The 27,325-nt window shown below is 40.8% G+C and overlaps 1 protein-coding gene across 1 annotated transcript; it reads right to left on the reverse strand.

Moving 5' to 3' along the window:
- Positions 1 to 18,877: 18,877 nt before the first annotated feature.
- LOC111223608 (lysophosphatidic acid receptor 6-like) lies at positions 18,878 to 25,189 on the reverse strand. Its single transcript, XM_022747820.1, has 2 exons — positions 25,112 to 25,189; positions 18,878 to 20,198 (listed from the first exon to the last, which is right to left on the reverse strand). Exon 2 carries the CDS (start codon positions 20,190 to 20,192, stop codon positions 19,245 to 19,247), a length of 948 nt encoding a protein of 315 aa, XP_022603541.1. The 5' UTR covers positions 20,193 to 20,198; positions 25,112 to 25,189; the 3' UTR covers positions 18,878 to 19,244.
- Between the last annotated feature and the right edge of the window lie 2,136 nt (positions 25,190 to 27,325).

Here is a 27,325-nt window from a genome sequence, read left to right on the forward strand (position 1 = left end):
TGCAGTTTTTAGCTCAAATGGTAGAGCTCTCGCTTAGCATGTTACAGGTAGTGGAATCGATGCCCACATTCTCCAGTAGACTTTAGTTTGTGTTGTTGAAGACGGGGCAGTGTTTGAAAATCACTGAGTCATGACAAAAGAACTGCGCTCTTCAACTCAGGTACAAGTCAGTCAATGACATGCCATCCGCGAAGGCAAGTTCTACAAATACATTGATGGGTTTGAAGCCTTATCAGGCTCCAAAACACTACTTGGGGGTTTATGGTACTTCGGGAAAAATGTATACAACTGTGGAACTCTGAATTCAGTCTTCTGCAGTATGAACTAACCTTGTATATTTTCACTGTAGGCTGTTGGCCTGCAATGCTACAGTTGTGTCCACATTGTTCACTAATTTATGCTCCAGTGGTTATAAATGTAACACATTAGTGAAATTACTGATTTCTGGTCTGTTAGACCATGATAACAGACTTTCACACTGGCTGCCTGTTGCTCTTGGCTTGGTTTTATCTGACCCGTTTTAAAAAACAGCTGGGTTTGCATTAAGGATAATTTAATACATGTTATTTATAATAATTATTCATAATTCGAGATTAGTAGCTGATGTGTTGCTGATTACATCTGTTTCTTTATCCTGAGGTGTAACAAAATACACAAGTTTTACATACTTTGAAAATTTGAAATGAGGAATGTTAACACTTAGATAAAAAACAGGGTAAATTACCCTGGTAACTGATGCTGAAGTTATTTGATTGGTCAGTAGTTTGGTTAGATGGTCAGCATCAGTTAGACACCTTTTATGACTTTTTTCACCCAGCAACAACTCTTGCCACTTTTTGGACAAACCTCAGCTACTTTCTGCTGCCAGTATTGTGCAACATCAGGCTTTCCCTCCACAGGCACACCTCTCTATGCTGACGCCAGCCTAATCAAGTAAATAATATTGTGACGCACTGCTCTAGGAGACTTCCACACTTACAGGAACTGATCTCAGCTTCTTGGGGCCTTTAAACAAGAGTATGACAAGAGTCATAAGAGTGTGTGAATGTGTGTTTGACTATGTTTAAATGTTTCAGACATGACACAAAATAATCTGACATGAATCACACTGTTCATTGTGACTCATTACAACAAATTGTTTCATGTCTCACAAAGCAGAAAGAGTGATCCTGGTTTATGGGCTGTTGGCAGAAAAATAGACCTGGATTTACAATCCAGAAATCATTTATAAAATGTAGAATCAAAAACATGTTGTGTTTTAAAAAGAACTTACATCTGTGCTAAAATGTTTAATCCCATGCTTTCTGCTTTCCCCCCTGTCCTTCATCCATCCTCCTCCTCCCTCCTGTCTTCATTTGTCTTCCCTCCTCTCTTATTCCAAGCAACATCTTAATTTTGTCAACTGTCACAAGCCGAGCTGTAATTTAACATTGTGGCTTCAGGGCAGATGCGGGTTCTATAAATGCTGACGGTTCTGGGTATAAATCTGGTCTTGAATGAGTCCAGCTGAGTGACTTGGCGGTGTCCCAGAAAACCACATGTGAGTGGTGGGGGGTGGGGGGTCATTTACACATACATCTTATATATCTATCCTGCTCAACCTCCCTGAGTTACTGAAGGACATCGACTGAACCGAGCCTTGTTCTACATGAGTAACTCACACTCATTGACCCACAGTCTGTGAGCAGATACACTGCGGTCGGGTCGGATCCAGCTTGAATGCTGAACAGGGAGGCGACGGTGGTGTGCTCTGATTCCATACTGCACTGACACTCTGAATTATAGAGTGGTCTGTACAGAGTGGTCTGTGCCATGGTTGTTGGTATTTGGTGGAAACTGAGTCTTAGATGTTGAAAATAGACTCAGAACCACATCTGTTTCTGCTGCAGCGTGACTTCAAGGCCACTGGAGAGAAAACTCAATACTTTGAATAAACGCCCAGTGTCACAGTTAAATTAACAGTGGCTGTGTAATCAGCAAGATCAGCAGTGTAGGTGGGTTCACGAGTGAAGAAGTGTGCGAGTGTAATGTATGGTGCAGCAACACAAACCAAATGGATGCCTCAGGAAGGAGAGAGAAGCAGAACGAAGCTCCAACATGGATTTTAAATGGAGCCCAGGGGCCGGGTTCACAGAGATATGTCAGACTGGTCTGTAGCGTCGGTCCAGTCTGATGTTAGTCAGACCGTTTCACAAAAATAAAGACTGACTCATTTTAACACAAAAACATTAGACACCTTACCCCCAGGCTAACTCAGGGCTAAGACTAATGTTACCATGGTAACAATCAATGATACCCGCGCTGACCAGTAGCACCCAACAGCAAAAAATAGGAAAACATTGTTGTGTTGCGTTCATTCTCAGACAATGAAAATTAGTTTGAGTTTTGCGTTCAGAACGTTTTCTTTAACTCTTGGCAGGTGAACCATAATGACTCAGGGTTACATTCCCGCTAACCAGTTGGCTCCGCCCCTCGTGACATCCTTCACAGGTTAAATGCCAAGCTGATTACATTACACCACAAACATGGCTCATAACTTGTGGTGTGCTGACATTGTTATGGAGAGAGCTATGAGAAGGGAAAGAGTTTGTAGAGAGCGCAGAGATTCTATTCTCAATCAGATTGTTCTTCTTGTTCCGGTCGGCAAACATTTTCTGCTGCGGTAAATGCAGCTGAGCCATTCCTCAGTCAGCCATTTGTTTTGATTTGAAAAGAATTTTAATTTACCCAGAATTCATTGTACCACAGTCCGACTTAATATTCTCAAGAACTAAACTGCTTTGTGCAACATGAATTTAGACTCAGTCTATCTGAAGTCTGACTGTTTGTTCTATGTAAGACACACAAATCAGAATCTTTGTGAAACCAGCCCCAGGTGCTGCCATCCTGCTGATGACCTCTGCCACGCCCACCTCCAGTACCTGAAAGAAACCACACAAACCAAGCAACAGTTACAAAGGGCAGAGAGGGTCGTGTTGAGACGTTAAAAAATGTAACTCTTCAACCAGTAGATGTGTTTAAATCAGCTTCAAGCTAAGTTACTGTGAATAAAGCACAAGCGAAGGCAAATCTGTCTGTGATGATCTATAAATGAATGATTGATTACCTCTTGTCTGACGTCACTTCGTTAAATCCCTGCGGCCATCTGAAGGAAGCCACTGTGTTTACCTCAATGAAATCACATGTAAATGACACCAGGCTGCTGCAAAATAACCACATACACCACAGCTCTGTATTCTGTCTGTTGAAATAAGAGACTACAGCAGTTCATCAATCCCATGAGGCACTGCTTCCTTCTTTGTAGTAATGTCTTTGGAATTTGTGCTGCCGTGTGTTCCTGCTGTGTCGCTCTGCACCATCCACACAAAAAAGTGATGTCCTGAAGAGACACCTGTCCATGTGTTGAGCTGTAATCATCATGATTCTCTGTGTTTGGCAGCGATGAGTCAGTGATGGGTTCGAGGATGTATTTGTTCATCACCGCACCCTCTGATCTACACTCACCAATCAATTTAATAGGAACACCTAGTTTACCTGTTTATTCGCGTAATTATCCAATCAGCCAATCACATGGCAGCATTGTATCAACTCCTGGGGACACAGCCGAGGACCTTCGGTTAATGATGAAAAATGCGATCTCAGTGAATCTGAGCGTGAGACTGTCGTTGGTGTCAGACAGTCAGATGTTTAATCTTCATATGAGACTATCTACTCAATAAGTACTGACTGAAGGAGCCACGTCACAATTACTGCTGAAAAATTTCTTTTTTTACTTTCGTTAAATAAATTATGATGCATTAACATTTAGAGAAAAGTTGATTATTTAATATGTGTGTGCTGCAGGAGGTGGATTTACTCCTTTTCACTTCAGAAATAGAGCTGATCAAACTGTACACGAACACTTCCTCTCCGGACCAGATAAACTTCCTGTGACTCTGAAGAGAAAACCGATGTGGGTCCTGATATTAGATAACATCCAGACCTCTGTGCTCTGACTTCTCATTAACTTTGTCAACATTAGATCATTTCATTATTTTTCTCTGCTGTACTTGTGGTTGCAGTTTGTGACCTCAGTGACCGACAGAATAAAACGTGAACAGTGAGCCTTTTAGCGCAGTGATTCCAGGCATTTTAATACTGAATACAAGGACATCTGGCGGCTTCCTCCCCTCCCTTCACATTACCTTCAGGATACCCTCCCAGGTTACAGGTCCACACTGAGAAAAACTGGATATACGATCAACTGGACCAGATCAGAAGTCAGACCAACACCAGCTGGTTGAACCTCGGTATCACTGTCTCCTAAAAATGATTTTTCAGTACAAATAAACTGTCACAGTAAATGTGTTTTGTAGCAACTGATTTTTTATTAACATAATGAGGATGTGTTGTTAATTTGGCAAGTTTCCTGTGCCGGGGTCTGGCCCGTATACCTCCACATGTGGGCAACAGCCAAAAGTGTGCGCCAGAATTGGTCCAGGTGTGGAAGAAGCATCTGACAACCATGCTGTATATGGGCCAGATTTGGGCTGTGGAACTGGGCGTGTACTGGGCCAGAAGAAAATAAGCATGTGGCCCTAGTATGGACCAGAATTATTTTGCTATCTGGGACTAACAGTTCATTCTCCACCTGTAGTGACCCCAGCTTTATTAAACTGTTTCATGGTTCTGTTCAGACTCTCACAGCCCCTGGTTCAGGTTCCCTGAAAGATCCTGGTCTGTATTAAAGGAGGTATTTGTTAGTTTTCACGTTGCTACATAGCTAACATTAGCATTAACAGCTATTTACTTATTAGCCTTGACAAGAGCTTCAGCCATAGTTGCATTGACAATACAAGGAGTTATGATACATCCTCTGAGAAGCACTTTTTCAGCCTGGACGCTACAGTGACTTGGTATCGGAAAGTGACGAGACGGGCTGACCAGGCTGAAGCTAGCCGGTTAGCATGCTAACTTCGGTGGAAGAAAAGACGTGATAGAGACAAGAGTAAACATTGGTGTTTGTTTCCACATCTGGAGACAGCTGTTGGTGAGTAAAGGAATGGTTTGATGCTGAACTCACAACATTTCTTCTAGACTGGTCAGTAAAAAGCTGTTAATGCTAACATTAGCTGTGTAGCAAGGGGAAAACATACAGATAGCTTCTTTAACACAGAAAAAGCTCACAGTGACTTCAGATATTTAACCTAAGCCTCCATCTTTCACAGACCTGAACCAAAGAGCTGCTGTTGTCTAAACCACAGACAGCACTCTGGATGTGAACCTGGTCTGAACAGTCCTGAACTTTGTACATCCTCCATCCACAACAACCTCCAGGAACCTGTGCCTTTAATAAATGTAGCTTCATTCATTAAAAACATACATTTCCTCTGTTATGTTGCCTGGTGATGTATTTCCTGTATAGCTCTTCCTTACTTATGATGCTTCATCTCCTCCATAATAATGAAGTCACCAGACAGACCAAGGAGAATGAAGGTAATGGAGTCCTACAGCAGAGACAGAAGGCAGCTTTCCAAATATTACAGAATAAAATGTCTAGGAGTGATTCGTCTGCAGAATAAACCTGATGAACCGTGAATCTGACCCAGAGTAACAGAACACACGTCTTCATGTCTCTGGCAAAATAAACATCAGCTGAGCTGTGTTATGAAGACAGGAAGTTCTCAGACAGAGCAGTGGGTCATCACCAACTGTCAGACACAGTTTATGAGGGTTTTTTTTTTTAATCAAACACTATGTTGTAATTTGTGTTTCCCTGGAAGAGACGGAGACAGCAGCCAAAGCTCTGCAGTCTTCTTCCAGTAATGAGACTTAACCTGAGTCAACAGGGGAACTGGAGGGTTTATTACTGAAACAGTGGGAGGACTGTACAGGACAACTGCATCATGGCAACATTGTTCTTAATCTACATTTGACATTTACATTAATCTACAAGAATGTGGAATGAAATTGTAAAAAAAAAGAAAAAAAAAAAGATAGTTTTATGTGGATCGGTTCAGTGTCCAACAGGGATTCAATCTTTACAAGAGATGGCAACTGTCTTGAAATTCTTCCTACTAGCCTTCTACTGGTACTGAATTTCAACACCAATACCAAAGTGAGAAAATATAAACATAACATACCATAACAACAAAATATAAACAGTTAAGCAGCTGTAAAAAAAAAAACAAAAAAAAAACTTTGCTTATATTATATTATATTATATTTACAATTACTGAGGATTAAACGTGTCTGCAATTCAGATTCTTTCTTGCGAGTCACATGCTGAAGATCTAGGTGATAGCTTCTAAGAGACAGGATAGAGGGATGCATTACTTCATAAGCATCTTCATAAGGTACGCCATGCTCAGCGATCTGATCTAGTCCAAGATATACCTCTCCTCAGGGTCCACTTAAGTCACTTAAACACGTAGTTAGTAAATATTGCTACATATTGGAAAAAGGCCCTCATACACTAAATTTCAAACTCCACCCAGGTATTTTTACAGGACTTCTTCCAGTCTACATGATCTCTTACTGAGGTCAGATCTGTTTAAGAGACCCACCCACTCTCTGTCTCTGGTTCCTAGTGGAAATTTCCTTGTCACAACTGTAAACACTGTGTGTAATTCAATCACCCAACTGGAGTCTGGTGCTGACATCAGGGTTAGGGGCAGAATCACACGTAACACTAACTATGTGGTTTACCTGTTAGAATGAACTTTAATTTACTTTATGTTAAAAACAAAGTTAAAATCCAGGATCTGTGGTGTGAAGTGTTGGATTCATAATCATGTTTATAAATCATCAGTGTCTGGGTAGTTTAATAGTCTAATACTCTATAGTACCTGGACACTGACACTGTGAATCCTCTGTGCATTATGATTGCACTACATGTCATAATTTGCATTTTAAACCTAAGACTTGAACTACTTTTGCACTTTACTGACACTATTTTATCTATTCATTGCATCTATTTATTATTAGCACTATTTTTGTTTTTCTCACTACGTTTCTCAGGGAGACAATGACAATAAGAAACTTGACTGGACTTCAGAAGGAGGTGTGTACTGAATAGACTCCAATGGTACCTGCATTCCAGATGAATGAATGAAGAGGTTTCCTTTGCTTGTTTGTTATGAAGTGAAGTGATTTGTGTTTGTTTTCTTTGTAATATTCTTGTTTCTGAACTGTGTCAGGTGTCAGTGACCTCCATCATGTGGATGTGGCCCCCCCTGCTGGGACAGACCTGTCATGACAACTGGAGATCTTTCACTGAAGAACACGTCCTCCGACCTGAACAGTCATACAGGTCGTTCATCCTCCCTAGAGCGGCAGGCAAACCAGACATTCGTCGTCATGGTTACAGTAATAAACACACAGAGATTATGGAATGGTCACATTTTGTTCAGGTTTAGGAACAGATCATGGTCATCAAGTACTTTACAGTTGCAGTTAGAAGATAATTTTCCATTGTCTTTTGGATTATTAGAGAAAATAAACAACAGTTTCTGATCCTGAGGTTTAGTTCAGCAGGATCATCTTCCCTAATGAACATCACTTTATCATGTTCGAAGCGTAAATACAATCAGCAGAAGTAAAAAGCTAATGTTAGCCTATAAACCAACTACACCACAGTCACATGACTTCAACGTCTCCAGCCTTTCCTACACAGTTAGAAACAGTTTGTATAAACACAGCAAGGCTGTAAAGGTGGACTGGTGAGTCGATCGGTTTTCATGTTCGACGTGATGATATTTAATGTCCCCACAAAACCTCTGCAGTCTCATTTAGACACTTGTTAGCAGCTTCCCTTTTATTAACAGACTTCATCTGACTTTTCTAAAAACATTGTTTCTGCATTAAAACATCACAAAAAAGATGAATATGAAGGAAAATGTGGTTCTTCAGTTTCTTTACATATGTTTTCAAAACAATATGTTCATTTTTTTGTTGTAGCAGTTATTTAAATAAAACACCAGAAACTGAAGGAGTGAAACTGAGTTTTGCAGCTCGACTTCAGACTCCTGCTTGAAAACAATTCAGTTATTGGTCAGCAGTGTGTGTGTGTGTGTGTGTGTGCGTGCGTGTGTGTGTGTGTGTGTGTGTGTGTGTGTGTGTGTGTGTGTGTGTTTGTGTGTATGTTGCCACCACAGGGTGACAAGTTATTTGGTAACCTTTCTCTTCCTGGCCAAAACCACGAATGGAAGATTACAGCACTCAGATTCAGGTCAGGTGTGTGTGTGTGTGTGTGTGTGTGTGTGTGTGTGTGTGTGTGTGTGCATTTGCTCACTCACTGCTTAGCTGTGTGTTGAAATGTTGGGAGCATTTTGTTTGTAACATTTTCTTTTTTACATCGTCACATTTGCTGTTGAAACCTACAACTCCAGTCCAGTTTAGTCAACGTTGTCAATGTGGTATGTTGATATGTATGATGTGTAGATTGACCTGAAAATGTATGAACATATTCTGCTCATTTCCAGCTCCATAGTTTTATTGTCAGAGCTGAGTCAGGTATCATCATGACTGGTCAAACCTCAAAAACCTCATCCTCTTACCGATGAGGAGGATGTGAAAGCAAATTGAAAAACTAACTCTAACTAGTAGCTACGTAACAGAACTAAATTGGAATTGAAGGAAAAAGTAACTTGCCAAATCCATTTGTTCATGTTCCAGCCTGAATCAGATCCAACTTCCCGTTTGTCAGGTAATCTCCAGTTTTGATGTTTCTCCTGGGAAACTCTGTAATCAGCATGATTTTTCCACTATACTGCATAAATGTTTGATATGTTTCCTGTCAGTTCAAAATAATAATCCTAAAACTTCTTCAGCCGGGAAGGAGAAAGGTGAAGATGTCCAGACAGAGAGCAGAAGATGCAGGGGAAAGGCAGGCAGCACAAAATCATGAGACAGAACGGGCCCCGAGATCTGCTGCTGCTACTGTCATGAAAAGGTTTATATGTTTATTTTTGACATTGGTGTGGAAGAATCATACGGGGCTAGAACATTGAAATAAAATTTTAACATTGAAAATAAAATTTGGCATTTAAAACAAAACCTGAACTGAAAAAGGAAACAATCGCATTGAAACACTTGTACTGGAAAAAGTTGTATTAGCACTGGAAAAATAAAACACTTGCTTTAAAAAAAACTACAATCTTACAATCTGATTATCTTGTTTGTATTACAATGTTTTTCAATCTTTTTTCAGTGACATTTTTAACACTGCATCTATTTATCAGTTTCCATTTCCTGTTACTGTTTTGGCGTAGGAGACGTTAGCTATACAAGTCGATTAGCTAACCTGTGGTTAACACGTTTCCCGCCCCGTGATGTCTCTTGCTCAGTAGAAGTTTGAGGCTAGTTTTATTGCTGCGGCACAAGGTATTGTCGATGTGTGAATGCTAAACACTCAGCAGTATCAAACCACAGCAGAGCAGAATCCAGTCCAAGCAGTCACATGAGTAGCAGAATCGGCTCAAACCCCAAAGCAAACTGACTTATATTAGCTAACGTTAGCGCTTGTTCCAGCAGACAGCTGGCAACAGCATAACATCCATTAAAGGCTAACCTTAACCCAGTCTGGTCCGTAAAGAAAAAAAGTGGCAGAGAGAAGCAGACTTTAGCAGCTTACCCCCAACCCCCCACCCCGTCCACACTATTCCGAAATTTTCGAGCACCGAAAATGGAGATTTTTGGAAACTCTGCTGGACCCGTTTTAGTTTAAAAACTCTGTGGTTGTGTTTCAGTCCAAACAGGCGAAAACAGTTTTGGAAACAATGACAGTCGCTCCCTGACTGGGTCTCATCAGCCTCGACTACCAGTGGTGAATACAACATGATAATGAATTACAGTGTTACTGACCTTGTTGTTTTTGCCAGCAGATGCTGTTCAGTTAAAATCTGCATTTTTAACACCGCAGCTGTCTTTGCTGTTCCATGATCGTAGTATTTTGTGCAACTAATCGACTGCAGAGCAGACAATCTGCTTCCCGGCCCGCTCATGCCCAGTGTACGTGATTGCTCATGTTTGTACTCTATGTGTTTTCAGGTGTGTTAGTCTGGACGGAGATCGTTTCCGTTTGAAAACACCATTTTAAAATGAAAAGGTAGTAGTGTGGAGGTAGCCTAACCAAACTCCCAGCCTCTGCTCTAACCAGCTTTGTTTGCGGTTGTCATTATGCAATTGTGTCACATGGTAACGTAGATAAGTTACAGAAGAAAATGCTGCAATACAAACAAGGTGTTCAGGAGCAGAGTTCTCTGTGGGAGAGAATAAATCCCTTTACTGTGACTTTAATCTGTGTGACTTTTTAGCAGAACTTGTACGTGCACAAAAAACCTAGAAGCAGAATATGAGCAACATCCCTCTCTACATTCATGATTTTCCACTATCTCAAGCTGATTTCACAGGTTTATCTTTATTTGAAGTCACTTCCCTGTGATTTAACAAACACACACACACATACACAGGGCTGTTTTTCAGAAGTGCCTAAAGATGTACCAACTTACAGCTGCTGCAGCCGCCTTCATGTCTGGGCTCTGAAGTGCATCTTTATTTTCTGAGGTCACTCAAACAGGAAACCACAGAGGTGTGTGCCATACTTCTCCATCATGCATACCCATCTCTCAAATTGTGCAGAGAAAGACGTAAGCAGACGGTGACACACACTAGCTGTTCCTGTGCTTTCAACTGGTTCACCACTGTTCCTCCTCCTTTCCATCACTCGCTGTCTATCTGTCTTTACTAGCAGCTGAGTGGAGAGACAAACTGACACATTTCCCCTGGAGAAAAGTCACTGAACTTTCATAATAAAATGAATAAAATTCACTCATAACAACAAACAAACTACTTATCAAGTCTTTATGTGATGTCTGTCAGGTGTCAAAAACCACAAGCACCACATCAACTTCCCCCCTCCCCACCTCACAAACTCACAGCAGAGAACATCATCTCACTTGACTTTAGTTCTTTAAAATATAATATATTTCAATACATTATAAGACAATTTTATACATTTTTGTACATATGCTCATTTAATATCATGTAGATGTGCAGTATGGATGTTGTTGGCAGAGTACGTCCACACACACGCACGCACGCACACACACACACCTCTGCTCTAGATATTCATCATTAATTCTCACTGGAGCTAAACAAAACTCATGAAATAACTAAAACGAAGTGTGAAAAAATACTTTGATTAGCTGAAATAAAAATTAAAATGAGGCTTTATTAAAAAAAAAAAAAGGCTGTATTTTGTGTTTACAAAACTAAAATAAACTAAGGTTACAGAGGAAATGTCTTTAGTATTGGTCTCCATTTATATCTCATCAGCGTGTAGAATTATAGGTGGATATGAGAGATGGAGCGGTATCTCACAGCTGATTGGCTCTCAGTGTACGACCTGTACATATGAACTTTGAATGAGTCCCTGACAAATCCCCCATATTACAAAAACCTAAATCTAACACTGAAACTAACTAACTAACTTAAACTAAACATTTTCAAAAACATAAAAGCTAAATGACCAAACCTGCTTTAAAAACTAATTAAAATTAAAGTGAAATTGAAAACAAAAAGGCAAAATGAAATGAGAATAAAGACTAATGAAAAATCCAAAACTATTATAACCTTGGTCTATGCACTGATGGTGGGAAGAAGAGGATGCTGGAGATCTGGATGTGAGATCTGTCAAAACCGGGGTTTTGCTGAATTCTCTGATACTGATGTCATCTGGTGATGTGCCTGCAGAGGCCACAAAAATAAAACTAAATACTAAATACTACTAATCTATTAAAACAAAGTCTTCCTTTCAGGTATTAGAGTCTATATCTACAGCTCCTGGTTAGCTATAGCTGAGGAGACCAAGTGTATTACCAAGTATGTTTTCAAATAGGAGGGATCTGCTTTGGTGTTTTGGTGCAAAACAATAAACATAATAAGAAGAAAAAATATAAAGAAAGATAAAGCAGAGCAGATACTGCTGAAAAGAAATATAAATATAAAATCTCAACAAAATATTTACAATAAAATGTGAAAAAATATGAATAAAATATAAATTTACTTAGAGTAGCACTTACAGTTCTTTGTTAGATAAATATTAGTCCAGACTGAATTATAAAAAATCAACAAAATCTCAAAATCTCAACAAAGCATTTAATAATAAATGTGTTAAACCCAGGAAACAGCAGTGATTGACTGTATATGCTCTATATAAAATTCTTGCAGCATGTGCTGCTGTGCTGCAGAGTTACCTGCTGCTGCTGCTGCTGCTGCTGCTGGAAATGTCACCAGATGCAGGTTATGTGACGTTCCTCTGTGTATGAGACATGAGTTTCACCAGTTCAGCAAAACTTCACTGTGAGCTCTACTGATGTGGCGCCATTGAGGGTGAACATGTGTTAAATATAGCAGGGAAGAGACAGAGAGTCTGCAGATGTGTGCACAAGACCACAGTTCAATGGTAGATACTTGTGTGGCTCACAGTGATTAACATAGACAATTATTACCAGCTTTGCAGTTCCTCTTTAAAGCTGCTTTCAGCTTCAGTTTTAGTTTAACTTTATTGGTTCACCATAGTGGCCCTGAGAGCTCAACGCACTGCAGCTTAAGAAGACACATGCGAACAGACAAAACACAAACACATTTAGAAAACATTTTCATCAGTTTGACAACACATGAGCTGTAAATACTCACAACAGAAGTGTTTCCAAGGTACACTAAAAAGTGATGCACCTGGCTGGGATGAAGTTGTTGTTCAATGCCCAACTGTGATTTTTAAATTAAAAACATTGAACAAGTAATCACCAATAAATTATCCTCAGCCAAGTTAATCACTTTTTTTATTATTACTATATAATTTTCTTGCCTTAATTCTAATCTTCAAGTCACAGCTACTAACGGGCAGAGCATGCCTTGCAAGGGTTTCATTGAGGTCACTTTTGGATTAGCTGCAGAGGGATCTGACCTCAAAGAACTTGTTGTCCCCATGCTTGTGATCAAAGGTCGGCGTCCCTCACAGCCCATCCTAGGTTTTAATGTCATTGAGCAAATGATAAAATCCCGCACTACAGAACAACTGGATGGCAGTTGCATGAAACATTGAGAGTGGCTTTCCCCAGCCTTGGGAAAAAGAATGTCACAGCCTTCATTGATCTTGTGATTACTGAACAGTCATGTGACTAAGTTGTGAAAACAACAAAAGAAAAAGTCATCGTGCCCAAACACACCTTCTTTTCAGATTGTCTGTAAGGTGCAGACATGGCCACTGAAGAAAGACACAATACTTCTCTTTGAGCCCGATATAAATCCTCAGTGGGCTGAAGGTCTTGAGTTTTGTGAGACGTTGGTAAAACTCAGACGTGGTGTTTCCCCTTACATTGCTCTTGATGTTCAAAACCCTACTGATCATGACATCAAGCTGTCAGGAGAAACTGTTGTGGGCACCTTACAGCAAGTCCGAGCTGTGTATCCAGCCAGCATCTTGGACAAACCCAACACTCATCACACTTGGGGTGACCAAGTGTCAGTGAGTCAAGTGAACATAGAGAGTGAGCAAGTAAGTAACACTCCATGGAATCCACCAATAAACCTGAGCCATCTCAGCAAGCCCAAAAGAGAATCCAGAAGACATGGATCCTGTTGCACATACTTACCAGTCAGTACCGAAGCCACTACATAAAGAGATCAAAGAATACCTGCGCAACCTCACTGCGCAAGGATGGGTGAAGAAATCCAACTCGTCTTATACCTCCTTGCTTGTCTGCGTAAGAAAGAAGGATGGCAGCCTATGTCTTTGCATAGACTACTGAGAACTAAACAAAAAGACCCACCCTGATAGGCAACCAATCCCTTGGGTGCTGGACATCCTGGACAGTCTTGGCGGCCACTCATGGTTTTCATTATTAGACCAAGGAAAGGCCTACCATCATGGCTTTATGTATGAAGACAGTAGGCCTTTGACTGGATTTGTGACTCCATGGGACCTCTACGAAAGGATAAGGATCCCATTCGGGTTAATGAATGCACCCGCAGCCTTCCAATGTTGTATGGAGGAGTGTCTGGAGGAGTGTCTGGAGGAGTGTCTGGAGGATGTGTGAGACAACATCTGCGTGCCCTACCTGGATGATACACTAGTGTACAGTCAGTCATTCGAGGATCATGTAAGCCATGTCAGGAGAGTGCTCCAGCTGCTAAGAGCAAGGTATGGGATCAAACTTAAACCCAGCAAGTTCGAGCTATCTGGTCTGTGAGGTCCGCTCTCTGGGAAGGACCGTTTCAGCCGAAGGTAGCAAGATCAATCCAGTTGACACCATCGCTATGCAAGCCTTGAAAGATAAGAGACCAAGCAATCTAGGAGAGCTACGAGCTATCATGGGCTTGTTAAGTTATTACAGGAAATACATTAAGGATTTCTCCCATATTGCGGGGCCACTTTATAACCTGCTGAAAGGGACGACAGAAGAAAATGATACACAGCAAAACAGGATAAACACAAGACGAGTTACGGGGAAGAGAAAAGGAGTGATGTCACACAAACCAATTGTGTGGACTGAGGAACATCAACGCATCCTGGAGCGGCTAATAGACTATCCGGTTGAGCCACCAGTCCTCAGGTTCCCAGACTTCTCACAGCCATTTATCATCCACACGGATGCCTCAAATTGAGGCCTCGGGACAGTTCTTTACCAATGACAGGATAATAAGCTTCGTGTGATCGCCTAGCCAACCCGGATACACCACGATCAAGGTGGCGAATTTGAGAACCAACTCTTTGCCCAGCTTAAAAAGAACTGTGGTATACTAGGATCGCGAACGACACCCTACTACTCGCAAGGGAATGGACAAGTCGAATGCTGTAATCGGACATTGTTACAAATGCTAAAAACAGAAGACGAACTGGAAAGAATCCTTGAACAAGTTAATCTATGCATATAACTGCACAAGATGTGAAACAACAGGTTTCTCCCCTTTTTATCTGTTATTCGGAAGGTCCCCGAGGTTACCTATTGATCTCCTGTGTGTTTGAAAGAATGAACTGAATGTGTGTTTGAGTCTTAAACAAACATGTTATTTCCTTCCTCATCAGTGTTTTATATAGCCTGTGTTTTCTCATCAGAACTGCATCAGCCTCAACCGCTAACAAACCAGCCTGGTCTCAACATGTGACATATGAATAACACATGATCATTTCTCAGGCCATGTTTTGTGTCATCACTATACATTTTTGGTTTTTCACGTGTTAAAGCAGTAAATGACACACAGGAAGCTTTAAATGTGTAAACATGACACATGAAACGTCTTTGAAAGTGTCATGCTGTTTATGCTAAATTTTACTATAATAATTATTATTGTTATTGTTATTAGCTTTCATTAGTAGGAGCACTACAGTTGCCATTACATTACTATTGCTTTTACTGCTGCTATTATCACTATTATTAATATTGCTATCATTGCATGTTGTTGTTCTTTTCCTCTGCATTCTCTCTAGCTATCTCTGTCCCCTGCTTGCACGTTCTCTCTCTCTCTATATATATATATATATATATATATAAACTGAAAACCAGACTTCATTTGGTTTCAGTTTTCAGTTTTGGGTTGTAATTTTCTCTAATAAGTTTCATTTTATATATTTGTGTTAGTGTAGATTTGGGATAATTTAAGAACACATCCTTGGAGCTGCACTTGCAATGCAACAGTGCAAAGCGATCTGTGACGGCCCTTCAAGCCACCATACATGTTTTAGTAAAGGAAACAACAGTGTAGATTTCAGGGGGTTTTATGGAGCGGGTATTGCCTGTTGCAAATCATCTGTATGTTAAGTGCTCGTTGTTTTAGAAGTGACGGAGGTTCACTGTAGAGAGAGTTGTATGTAGAACCGACTTCAACCATGTGAGAAGAAATATTTCTCAGAGATATATTTCTTACTCAGCTGAACCCCTTGCATGAAGGTTGAGTGTAACAAAGCAGAATATAAACAAGATTTATTAGATTTATTTATTTATCATTAAAACTTTATATCTTGGTCAGTGACATTTAAGCAATTCAATACAATGAAGTAGACAGTCAAATGATTCAGTGTGAGTTTTCAAGCATTTCTACCCTCATGTCACAAATAGATAAATCTTGTATACTGTGACGCTGTAGAACACAAATAATTTCTTCATGTAGCTGATGTTGTCAAATACTGCTGCATATTGTAGCATTTATTGGCTAAACCAGTGGTTCCCAAACTTTTTCACATCAAAGATCCTAAGCAGACCTTCATCTCATAAGATTTTGCCTTTTAGATGTTTTATTACAGAAAGTGTTTAAACCCATGAACCAAACTAATCATACATTCTGTAATTGTGTTACTTATGGATGAAATTACAGTGAAAATAAATGATTCCCCTTTTTGATTATAGGACCTATGGGGTTCCCCAGACTCCACTATGAGAAACCATTGGTCTAAGCAACATTTTCCAAGATGGACTTATATGAAAATGTACTATACATTGTAATCATAAACACATGCATCATTATACAAAACACAATAGAATATGGATATATCATACTGGAAAATAAATTTCTTTATCTTGTGAAACCGCCAGCGGAAAGCCATGGTACCTTTTCACCTCAAAGCCACATATGGAATATCCCCTCTCAGCTTTACAACCAGGGACTTGTTGGGGCTTTGAGATTGTCTGAAAGTCTGCTCCAATATCATAGTTGTACAGGTGTCACCTGAACTGGTTAGTTTCAAGCAAACCCCAGTCTTAATGCATTTAATGTAACAAAGGTTGGAGTTTAACAGGATCCAGAAATCAGTAAATCAAAAGTTATGTTTAGTTTTCTGTTTCACCAGGATTAAGAAGAGCAACTCCTGAACAGCACAACACCAGTGAAACAGAAATCCGCCCATTTCTATTGATTGATAGATGGAACTGAACAACTCAGTAGATTAGACTGCTCCACAGGAACTCAGCTATAGTGCATCGTTGGCACAGATCATAACATCTGACTCTTCTGATAGCTTTTCCTCTCTTCCTGTGCCATTTGCAGTAAAAGCTTATCTTTCATTTCTCTTTACTTCTCTTATCTACACATTTATGATGCATGAAGGGTTGGTGCCATCGTTACTGAGCCACCTCAGTATAGTCATTGTGGTTGAGTTGACATATGAATACATCAGAGTGATTGTGGTTTTAAGATGGGTGTAATGAAGTGACACTTGTGAACAAGTTCAGGCACATCCAGGACTCTTAATTCAGTCCAGCTAGAAATTGTCTCTGTAAGACAAACCTTTGCACTGATGTCTGAGTCAGTGCACCTTTCTTGAACTGAACCTCATTTATATGTCTCTTTGGTGTAACAAATGAATAAATGTAAAATGAACACTACACCCTTCTCATCATGCTGCTGAACTTCTGTTGATTTGGCATGTTCAGAGTCTATCTTCACAAAGCATTTATCTGTAGACCCTTGAGTTTCAGTTCCTCCCTGAGGGAAGTTATTATAATCGCTCTATACTTCCTGCTGAGCAGAACTACGCCCCAGACACCTGCTCGTATTCATTGTGTAGTGTACCCTATAAACTAAATTGGTACACTCACTGAGCTTGGAAACACCTTGTTGATGAGAGAGGTTAGAGAAGAATGGACAGACTGGTTCGAGCTACAGTAACTCAGATAACCACTCTTTACAACGTAGTGAGCACAACAAAATGCAAACATACAGTGTGTAACTTCTGCCTCTCGGGGTCTCAATCAAAACAATAACAAAAGACAGATTTTGGATATTGGTGATGTCATGAAGTAGCATGGGATCATGGAAGTCGTTGTCTTCACAACGAATGCCGTCAGCTTCTCCTGGTTTGGATTCCTTCAGTGTCAGTTGCTCAGGAGGTTTTTACCTGGAGCTGAATTATCCAGAGGTCTAGCCCTCTCCAAAACAAACAGACCAGGTGATTACAACCAGTAACAACACTGAATAAAGCGGTTTCACTTTAAATGTTCTGCAAGCAGGGTTTTAAACAATAATACAACAGCAAACAGCTATTTTCTATGTAAGGATATATGGGAGTAATGGCGTCCTGAGTAGAGAACAAAGTCGTATCCCCTGCGTGTTGCAATCTGAGTTTCTATGTTAATTGTTTTGGTAGGTCTGGCAGCAGTTTCATGTTAGTGTATGTTAGTCCCTCCTGTTAAACCATTGGCCCAACCCACTATAAACACATAGACACCACCCACAGGTGACACATTGCAGTACACAGCATTCAGGTGAAAGTGACCCTCCAGAATTTTCCTCCACTGAAGGAGAAACCATGTTTTCATCTACAAAGTTCCTCAGATAAAGAAAGAGATCCGACCAGAGCACAGATGGACTGGTCATGAGGACCATCAAAACAACGAAAAAGTTTTAACGGGTTCCGTCACTGTCACTCGTGCGGCTGATTCCATTGGTTCAGTCCAAGGCCGAATCCTTTTCCCAGTCTGACCGTGGAGCCAATACTGATCTGGTTTACTGAGTCAGTCAGTAACTTGGTGCTACATAATGTTACATGTCTGTTTCCATTAGTGACGGCTACAGTTGCATGATAGTGATAGCTAACTTGCTGTTAGCGATATTATGAATGTGTTCAGCAAATGTTGCTATCACTAGCTAGCTAACTGTCAGCATTGCTACTCAGACCTGCTGCTGGTCTCCTAAAGGGGCGGGGAGGTGGAGAAAACCCACATCACACAGATACAGGAATTAATCGGAAACGAAGCGTCTCGGTTTCTCTACTTTCTCTGCCATGATTAAAATCACAGATTTCTCTGGTTTGAGAAATGATGGAAACATTTGTGACAATGTAAGAACACAACTCAACAACATATAGAAAATAGGTCGAGTTGTTTTTAGACATTTCAATGTGGAAAAGTTACAGATTAAAGCTTCAATACTAAATATATAAATATTGTGATATGACAGGTGATTCAGCCACATTTCTCAGTCCTAAATTGTCGCACTAATTCTACCTGGAGCCAAAAGCAGTGATTGTGTGTTTTTAAAACTTATTAGAGGGTGTTGCCACAGTGTTTTTGGTTTAACAACACCGTGCTGGACAGGTGACAGGTGTGTTGACAGTGTTTGTTCTGAAAGACATCACAACTCATTCCTGCAGCACTCTATATATGATCCCAAAATAAAAATCATTTTATCTCCTCTATCCTGAACTTTAAATACATCCTTGCTCTGATTTTATTAATCAGTGAAGCTGTAGTAGTCCTTGTTTCTTGTTAGCTGTTGTTAGCTCTGTACCTGACTTCAGAGCTATGACTGTTCAAAGGAAACATCCTCACCACATCGATGCCCACGTTCTTTGTGAAGGTTTCTGTGGTGAAATAGTATGCAACAGGATCTAGCACTGTGTTGAGACATGCCACCATCACGCTGTAGTGGTATGCAGTCAGCATGGAGCATGGTATGTTCTCTCTGTACAGTGAGAGGAGGCCCAGGGTGGCGTGGTATGGGAGGAAACTGAATATGAAGATGAAGAGGCTGGAAGCAACCATCCTCTGGATCTTTGCGCTGTCCACCAGGTTGGTCTGGGCCACGGGGCTCTGTCGGACAGCACGGACCAAACCCCAAGAGCAGACCAGCATGATCACTAACGGGATCCCAAACCCCAAGATCAGCGTGGGATAAACCACCAGAGGCTGAATAGCATAGACCGGCAAGTTATTAAAACAGTCTGTGAAAGAATCGTGAACATCTCTGCGCTTGAAGAGGTAGATGGGCACGCTGGCCCCGAAGGTGAGCATCCATATTCCGAAACAAACCAGCGGCGCTTTCCTCCTCCCCTCCTTCACACGCACTGACATGGGGAAGCTGACGGCCATGCAACGGTCAAAGCAAATACAAGTGAGGAGGAAGATGCTCCCGTACATGTTGGCCTTCAGGACCAGACCGAGGCTGTCGCACAGCCACTGAGGAAGACCACGATAACCCAGATAGTAGTAGATCCTCATGGGCAATGTGAGAATGAGCAGACTGTCCGCTATGGTGAGATTGCTCATGTAGACAATGGTTTGTGATCTGGTTTTGTTGCATCTGAAAAAAAAGACCAGAGCTGTGAGGTTAAAGATCAGACCCACGATGCAGATGAAGGAGTAGGTGCACACAGTGAAGATGTTGCTGGTGTAGTCTGAACTGTTGAGACAGGAAGACGAGATGTTGGTGGACATGATGACCTGAGAGAGAGAGGAGGGAGAAGAGTGGTTAGAAAATGTCATGAAAACCTCTCTGGGCAGCGTAGACATGTCGCACTGCAGATATCAGTTTTGTGTTTTTATATATTTTTTATACTTTTATTAGATTGCTGTATTTGGATTGTTAAAGTAGTCAATAAAATTAAGCAAAATCAAGAAAAGCTCTACGATAAAAAGTTTGTTTTAAGAAGAGATTTCAAAGAAGTCACTGACTCTGCTGAGCTGATTCCCTCAGGCGGCTCGTTCCAGAGTTTCAGCCTCTGACTGTGAAACCTCTGTCACCTCTGGTTTTTAGCTTTGCCTCAGGAACAACTAACAGACCTCTGGCCAAGGATCGCAGGCTACAAGCTGGTTCATAACAGGGTCAGATATAAAGCATTGAAAGTGAAAGTGAAGAGCTTTAACTGTCAACTATAGGATCCTAAAATCAATCTAAAAAGAACTGGCAGCCAGTGTAAGGAGGCTAAAACCAGTGGTGTCACTTCTGGATCCTGTTCAAAGCCTGGCAGCCGACTTCTGTTCTGTCTGGAGCCGATTAATAGATTTGTGGTTGAGGCAGGGGAAGAGGCTGTTGCAATAGTCGAGGTGTGAGGAGGTAAAAGCTTGGAAAATGGTCTCTGTGTCTTTAAAATAGATCATTTTTTTTTTTTATATATATATCTCAAATAGTAAAAACAGACTGCACAAGTTTTGTTATGTGCTGTTCAAAATTCCATGAAAACACCATGATCTGACAAGTCTGACTTAAACCAGCCTAGTGCAGCTCCTTTAATGCCAATGATATGTTCTAGTCTCTGTAATAAGATCCTGTGATCAATGGTGTCAGATGATGGTGTCTGAGATCTAATAGGATACGAGTCCATTGTCTGAGGACTCATGCAAATAATCATAATCACACTGGTTTGTAACTACTTTTTCAAGGATTTCAGAAATAGAAGGGAGGTTGGATGTGGGTCTGTAATTGGCATCTAAAACATCTGGGTCAAGACTTGGCTTTTGAAGTAGAGTTTTCATTTAAACCCTGAAGAGCCTGGTGGAAATCCACACTAAAAGACAAGTTGATGGTTTAGATGAAGAAACAACTGTCTTTGCTTTGGCTTTCTAATAAACTCATTCAGATTTCTGGATACGAGAGCAGCTCCATCCAGCGAGGGTCTTCACCTGAAGGTTTGCCAGTTATCTACAGATCCCACATCATTTACTGGACACCACCTGGACAACCAGAGGTTAACTGATCACTGATCAGATTAAGCAGGGGCCCAGAGAAAAGTACGGAGTCTGACACTGGCACCAGATTGGTATAATCATTGCATTACCAGCGATGTGAATAACAATCTTAGTATATTCAAGTTTATCTTTAGCCAGCAGTTTCAAATATGTTTCAAAGTCGCCCACTCAGGCCCCAGGAATACATTTCACTGTCGTCGCCGGTGTCGTTAACTTCCCCTTTCTCGGAATAGAGCTGCCAATGACCACGATTTGTTTCTCAGCAGTTGTCTCGCTGAGAGGGGAGAACCTGTTACAAACCTATGACAAGCTTATCGTCACATATACTACAGTTCCTGTCAGATACATCACACTTCTTCTCACAGAGAACAGCAACCCTCTCGCTATGACACATCACCCACATCCCTTATATTTAGTTGCAGAGTGCAGCACTGACCTGAATATCCCCAGCTTTGTGTTATACATAACACGCTTCGTCACTGTACATGATACAGAGAAACTTTGAGAACAGTGATGTAAACTTGTGAATCATGCACCACGTTCTACAGGACTGCGTCTGTGCCAGCGGTTGAAACCAAAGTACTGAATATAATGAACGTGCATCGTGTCACTTTGAGTAAACACAGCTGGAATCACTGCACCGAGCTTGAAGTGCAGTGATTGGGAGTGTTCCGCCTCCAGGAGTCTGAATGGTGAGCTCAGGCTTTTAGCAGAAAGAACGTCATCTACCAGGGAAGTGATTTTTACATGTCTTTGACTGGCCACAGAAACCTCCATACGGATAACATCACATTGTGTTGGCAACTCATTAAAATGAATGAGGGAGCTGAGGTTTTTCACAGAGCGGGTCTGAACACTGTCTGAGGTCCTGAACACTTCCACTAATGAAGCGGTCAGTGCAAGCTGAAGCAGGAAGGTGACAGTCACCCTACGTAGTCATCACACCCCCAGCTGTTAATAAGTAGTTTCACTGATAGCGCAGCTGTCTGTCTCTGTATCTCTCTCTCTCTCTCTCTCTCTCTCTCTCTCGTCTGTTCATGTCTGAAGGGCTGCTTCCGTGCCTGTCACGTTGCATCGTCCAGTTCAAGGTCAATGAATCAAATTAGCTACACGGCTTCATTTCTCCCAACATGCAACATGTGGCCCGTAGCTCTTTAGATTATGTCCCTCTGTTTCCCCAGAGCGTCGAGTATGAGCTGAATTAACGGACATTCTGAAGCTCCATGAAGCTGCAGATTTAGCTGATACTGATGATGAAACCTGCCAGCTACTTCAGTTTTTTTTAATCACACTGCAATCACCATATTTGGTGAGATAAATCCTTCTTCCTCATTACACCAACTCATGTTCATGATATACCTGCTGCTGTTCTTCACTGCTTTGCTGAATACACTTTTGTTTCCCTGCATTTCTAAAGTTTTCTAATGTCCACGAAGGTGATCCCTCGCTGCCATTATCTGCTGCGTAATGTGCGTTAACATAATTTAAAATGATCTAAAAAGATATATTATACTAATGCTTTAATGGTCTGTATTGCAGCTAAAATTACCGTCATTTCATTTCAGAATTTTTAATGGGTTAACAGAAGGAAAATAGAAAACATCACATGCAAATACAGAAGGTAGCCAAAGTAAACAATCCGTGGCCCAGAGATGTGTCAAATAACCACATCTGTGTTGACTCAGTTCACCCAACTTCTCTACATGCCACAGTCTACATCCTGCAAGCCTCATATAGTGATGTATATATATTTATATATATCTCCTCTTTGTTGTTCATCAATAAAAATAAAATAGAATCAACACAAAATCTATCAGTATTTGAGAGATGCATGAGGATTAGTGTATCTTGCATCACATGACATGATCATAAAGTATTTATTTACAGTTCTTCTCGATCGCTTTGATGCAATTCACGCAGCAGAAACATCGTTCTCTCAGCTCTTAATGCAGTTTTCAAAACAGTTCACGCGTTTGTCCTAACACTGAATCACCTGTGCAAAAGCCTGTAAAACCTTGTTTTTCCGTGTGTTGAAACATGGAAAGTCAGTCAGTCACTTCAACATTGCCACTGATGAATTAAACCTGTCCACCAGAACTTCAGACTTAGACACCTGATGTTTTGATAAAAATTTGTGTTTAGAAAAGCAGAACTGCAAAAACTGAACTACAGTTACAACGGTAACATGTTGGAAAAAAATAACTATATTCTGTTTCAAAATTGCATTGGTGTTTATTGTACTGGGAACATTTCAACCTCTCAGCAGATCACTGTTCTGTCACTTTACAACACTGTACGGAAATGTGTATACAAGCCTATGGAAATAGAAAAGCTTTAGATTTAGAACACGGTGTATCCAAAAAATTACTATGATGAAAAAAGTGTTTGGCATTTGATGCAAATATTTGATGTTTAGATGTTTTTTTATGATATTTTCAATGATAGTTTCATTTTGCAGCAGATTTGTGGCACTTTGCATTTTCATGTGCAATGTGTGGATTTGTGTGTCGAGTTTTTGAAAAAACCAGACCTAGTTTAGAAAAATGAGTGAAAGCAGTTGAAAAAAACAAACTGTATCTGTAAATCAACAGAATATAACTGCTGTAGCTGAGGAAAGTGAAAAAGAAAAATGTGGAACTATGTGTCAGAAAATAGACAAAGAGAAATATGCAATCAAAATTAGAACATCAATTATAGTACAGTCAGTTCACACCACAAATAGTATATATAGTGTGTGTGTTTGTGTGTGTGTGTGTGTGTGTGTGTGAGAGAGAGAGAGAGAGAGAGAGACCGGCCTTGCTCTTTCATACATATTTGAAGAAAGTTTAAAGGCATCTGATTGAAAACGCTCATGCTGCAGGAAAGTATCAAAGTGAGTGAGAGGTCTGTCATTCTAGCTGATGAAGGAACAAACTGTTTTCATGAGTTGTCAGAGTCAGATGAGAAATGCATCAGCACAATGAGAAAACGTCTTTAGTAGTGCGGTTACAAAGGAGGCTTGCACAAATACAATGGGAAATGCTAATTAGTGCAGGGGAAATGATGAACTGTTTTGAGGACTGCAATAAAAGCTGCGAGAATGACATTTCTGATACAAGAACTGCATCAAGGCGATTGAGAAAAAAAGTGTAAACCATGAAGCTACATTCACTGTAGTTAAGCGGAAGATAGACTCTGCTGTGAATAAAGCAGAAGTCGTGTCGTTTGTTACAGATTCACTTCAGCAACAAATTGATAAAATCCTCCTCACATTTGATAAATTATTTCAGCAAACATTTGTTTTTCATTGATGTAAAATGAGCATTTTTCTATGTTTTTTTTACGTTTGTGATGTTATTATCAGTAATTAAATGTGGTTTTGTGTGCAACACAGGAAGAATCAGTTCTCATCATACTGTTTTCATGTGTAACTTATCTTTCATCTGCTTCATCTCTGAATGAGTTTTTACCACTGGATGATTCTCAGGCAGAAACATACTGTGCACGTGCACGCACACACACACACACACACACACACCCACACACACACACACCCACACACACACACACCCACACACACACACACGCACACACGATTTGTGCATTTCATGAAATTGAAATGGAGCCGTTGTGTGTCAGTGTAGTTTAGAGTAAATGTAGAGATGAGCTGAGGTGGTGTGTGTCGTTACCTGTTGGATGATCAGAACAGGTGACAATCCAGGGGATGAGGAGTGTGAGGCTGTCAGCCCAGCATACTGATGCACTGATCTGCTCGTCACACTATTGGTATGTAACACTCACACAGGAAGTTAACCAATCTTAAGATCTCCCCTCCTTTGTGTGTATCTGCTGTGTGCGTCTGTAGATTCTCTGTCAAACTCCTGTGTCAAAAAGTTTTATTTTCTAGCTTCAGACATATTCCATCATATTCATCTTTTTATATATATATATATGGAAACTTAATTATTTCACCATATCGCAAGACCAAGGTCAGAGGACTAAAAACAAACTGAACATAGTGGAGTCCACATCGTCTGTAAAAATGTGTAGACACAGCCTCCAGGTAAAATCTAATAATAAAATTTGTAAGTCAACAGGGAAAAGAAAATTAGCTTTAGCTTTCAAGGTCCATATAGTCTAAAGGTAGATGTCCATGTGTTGTTTGATTATAGATCAGGTCTAGGTTCTATATTATCTCTGTGAAAGTATCAAAGCCTCAGTCCACAGAGAAATGCACACAGCCTGTATTCAGAAACTGAGCCTTAAAACCAGCCGTCAGGACTTCTGGAACTTTGTGATGTCGCAACAAAGCAGTCTGCACCATCAACCATGATCCAAGCCCCACCAACCTGGACCCACCATCCAATCTTGCAGGATTTGGTTTCTCTGACCTATATTTTATTAGATGACTGATTGGCTCACTGACCTGTTGTTACTAGAGCTCCAGAGAGAAGCCTGAGAGAGGAGATGTAAAACTACACTGAGATGTTTTTTGGTTCTTAAAACCACAAATGTATCTTCTTATCGATCAACACCTGAAATAAAACACAGGTGAAGAGGAAAATATGGAGCTTTAAAAAACATTTTTTTATATATTTCAGATCATTAAGGAAATTTTGAATCTAAATCTTGCAGCGCAGTGCTCCAAACAAAGGCAGGTGTGGTTCAGGTAATTATTCTGAACAGAGATCAGTTAAAGTCATGAGTACAGTGACTGTATGTGGATCGGACACTGTGTTGTTTCTGAAAGCTTCAGAAACAATAGTTGGAAATGACCCACTGCCTGATTTGACATTGAAGTAGTATATTGTGAGACTCTGCCCTCTAGTGGTTAATAAATTAACAACATCACCAACTGCAATGACTGAAAATGGAACTGTAAATGTTAGTGTCTGACACAGACCAAGAGCATAAAGACTTTAAAACAAGGTGAGAACACCAGGGATCCCAAGTGTTCTACAAGTTGGTTGGTTGTTTGGTTGGTTGGTTGGTTGGTTGGTTGGTTGTTGTTGTTGTTGGTTGTTTTGGTTGGTTGGTTGTTTGTGGTTGTTGTTGGTTGTGTTGGTTGGTTGGTTGGTTGGTTGTTGGTTGGTTGGTTGGTTGGTTGGTTGTGTGGTTGGTTGTGTTGGTTGTGTTGGTTGTGTGTTGGTTGGAGTTGGTTGGTTGGTGGTTGAGGGTTTTGGTTGGTTGGTTGTGTGGTTGGTTTGGTTGGTTGGTTGGTTGGTTTGGTTAGTTGTGTTGGTTGGTTGGTTGTTGGTTGGTTGTTGGTTGGTTGGAGGTTGGTTGGTTTGGAGTTGGTTGGTGGTTGGTTGGTTGGTTGGTTGGTTGGTTGTTGGTTGGTTGGTTGGTTGGGTTGGTTGGTTGGTTGGTTGTTGTGTTGGTTGGTTGTGAGGTTGGTTGTTGGTTGGTTGTTGGTTGGTTGGTTTGGGTTGGTTTGGTTGGTTGGTTGGTTGGTTGGTTGGTTGTGTTGGCTGGTTGGAAGTCATGTCCTCATATAACCCTGACCATTTCCAGGGCTTTATTCAGTCCTGAGGACTCTAACGGGAGTCCATGTCCGGGATGATGACATCACGGTGTGAATGCCTCTCGCGGCTGACCTCCTGTACTGCATGTTCATACTCAGATCCCGCCAGCTGTCTCATCTGAACAGCCTCAAATAAGTCCCCTGCAACAAGCACTGTCCCGCTGAGGTTCCCTTCCCTGAACGCTGACATCCTGTCCTGTGTGGCCTGGACTGGGAACTACACACACCTGTAGGAAGAAGAGAGACTGGTTTGGAAACTGAGGGAAAACCAGCAGAACAGCACATCAGCCCACTGAGCTCATCACATTCTGACTGTTTGTTTTTTATTATTAGATTTTAGTCTCAGTCCTGAGATCTTTAGTACTATCTACTGGCTGTG

This window comes from Seriola dumerili, unplaced genomic scaffold (assembly GCF_002260705.1).
Source record: "Seriola dumerili isolate Sdu_G_001 unplaced genomic scaffold, Sdu_1.0 BDQW01000111.1, whole genome shotgun sequence".
Taxonomy (NCBI): domain Eukaryota; kingdom Metazoa; phylum Chordata; class Actinopteri; order Carangiformes; family Carangidae; genus Seriola; species Seriola dumerili.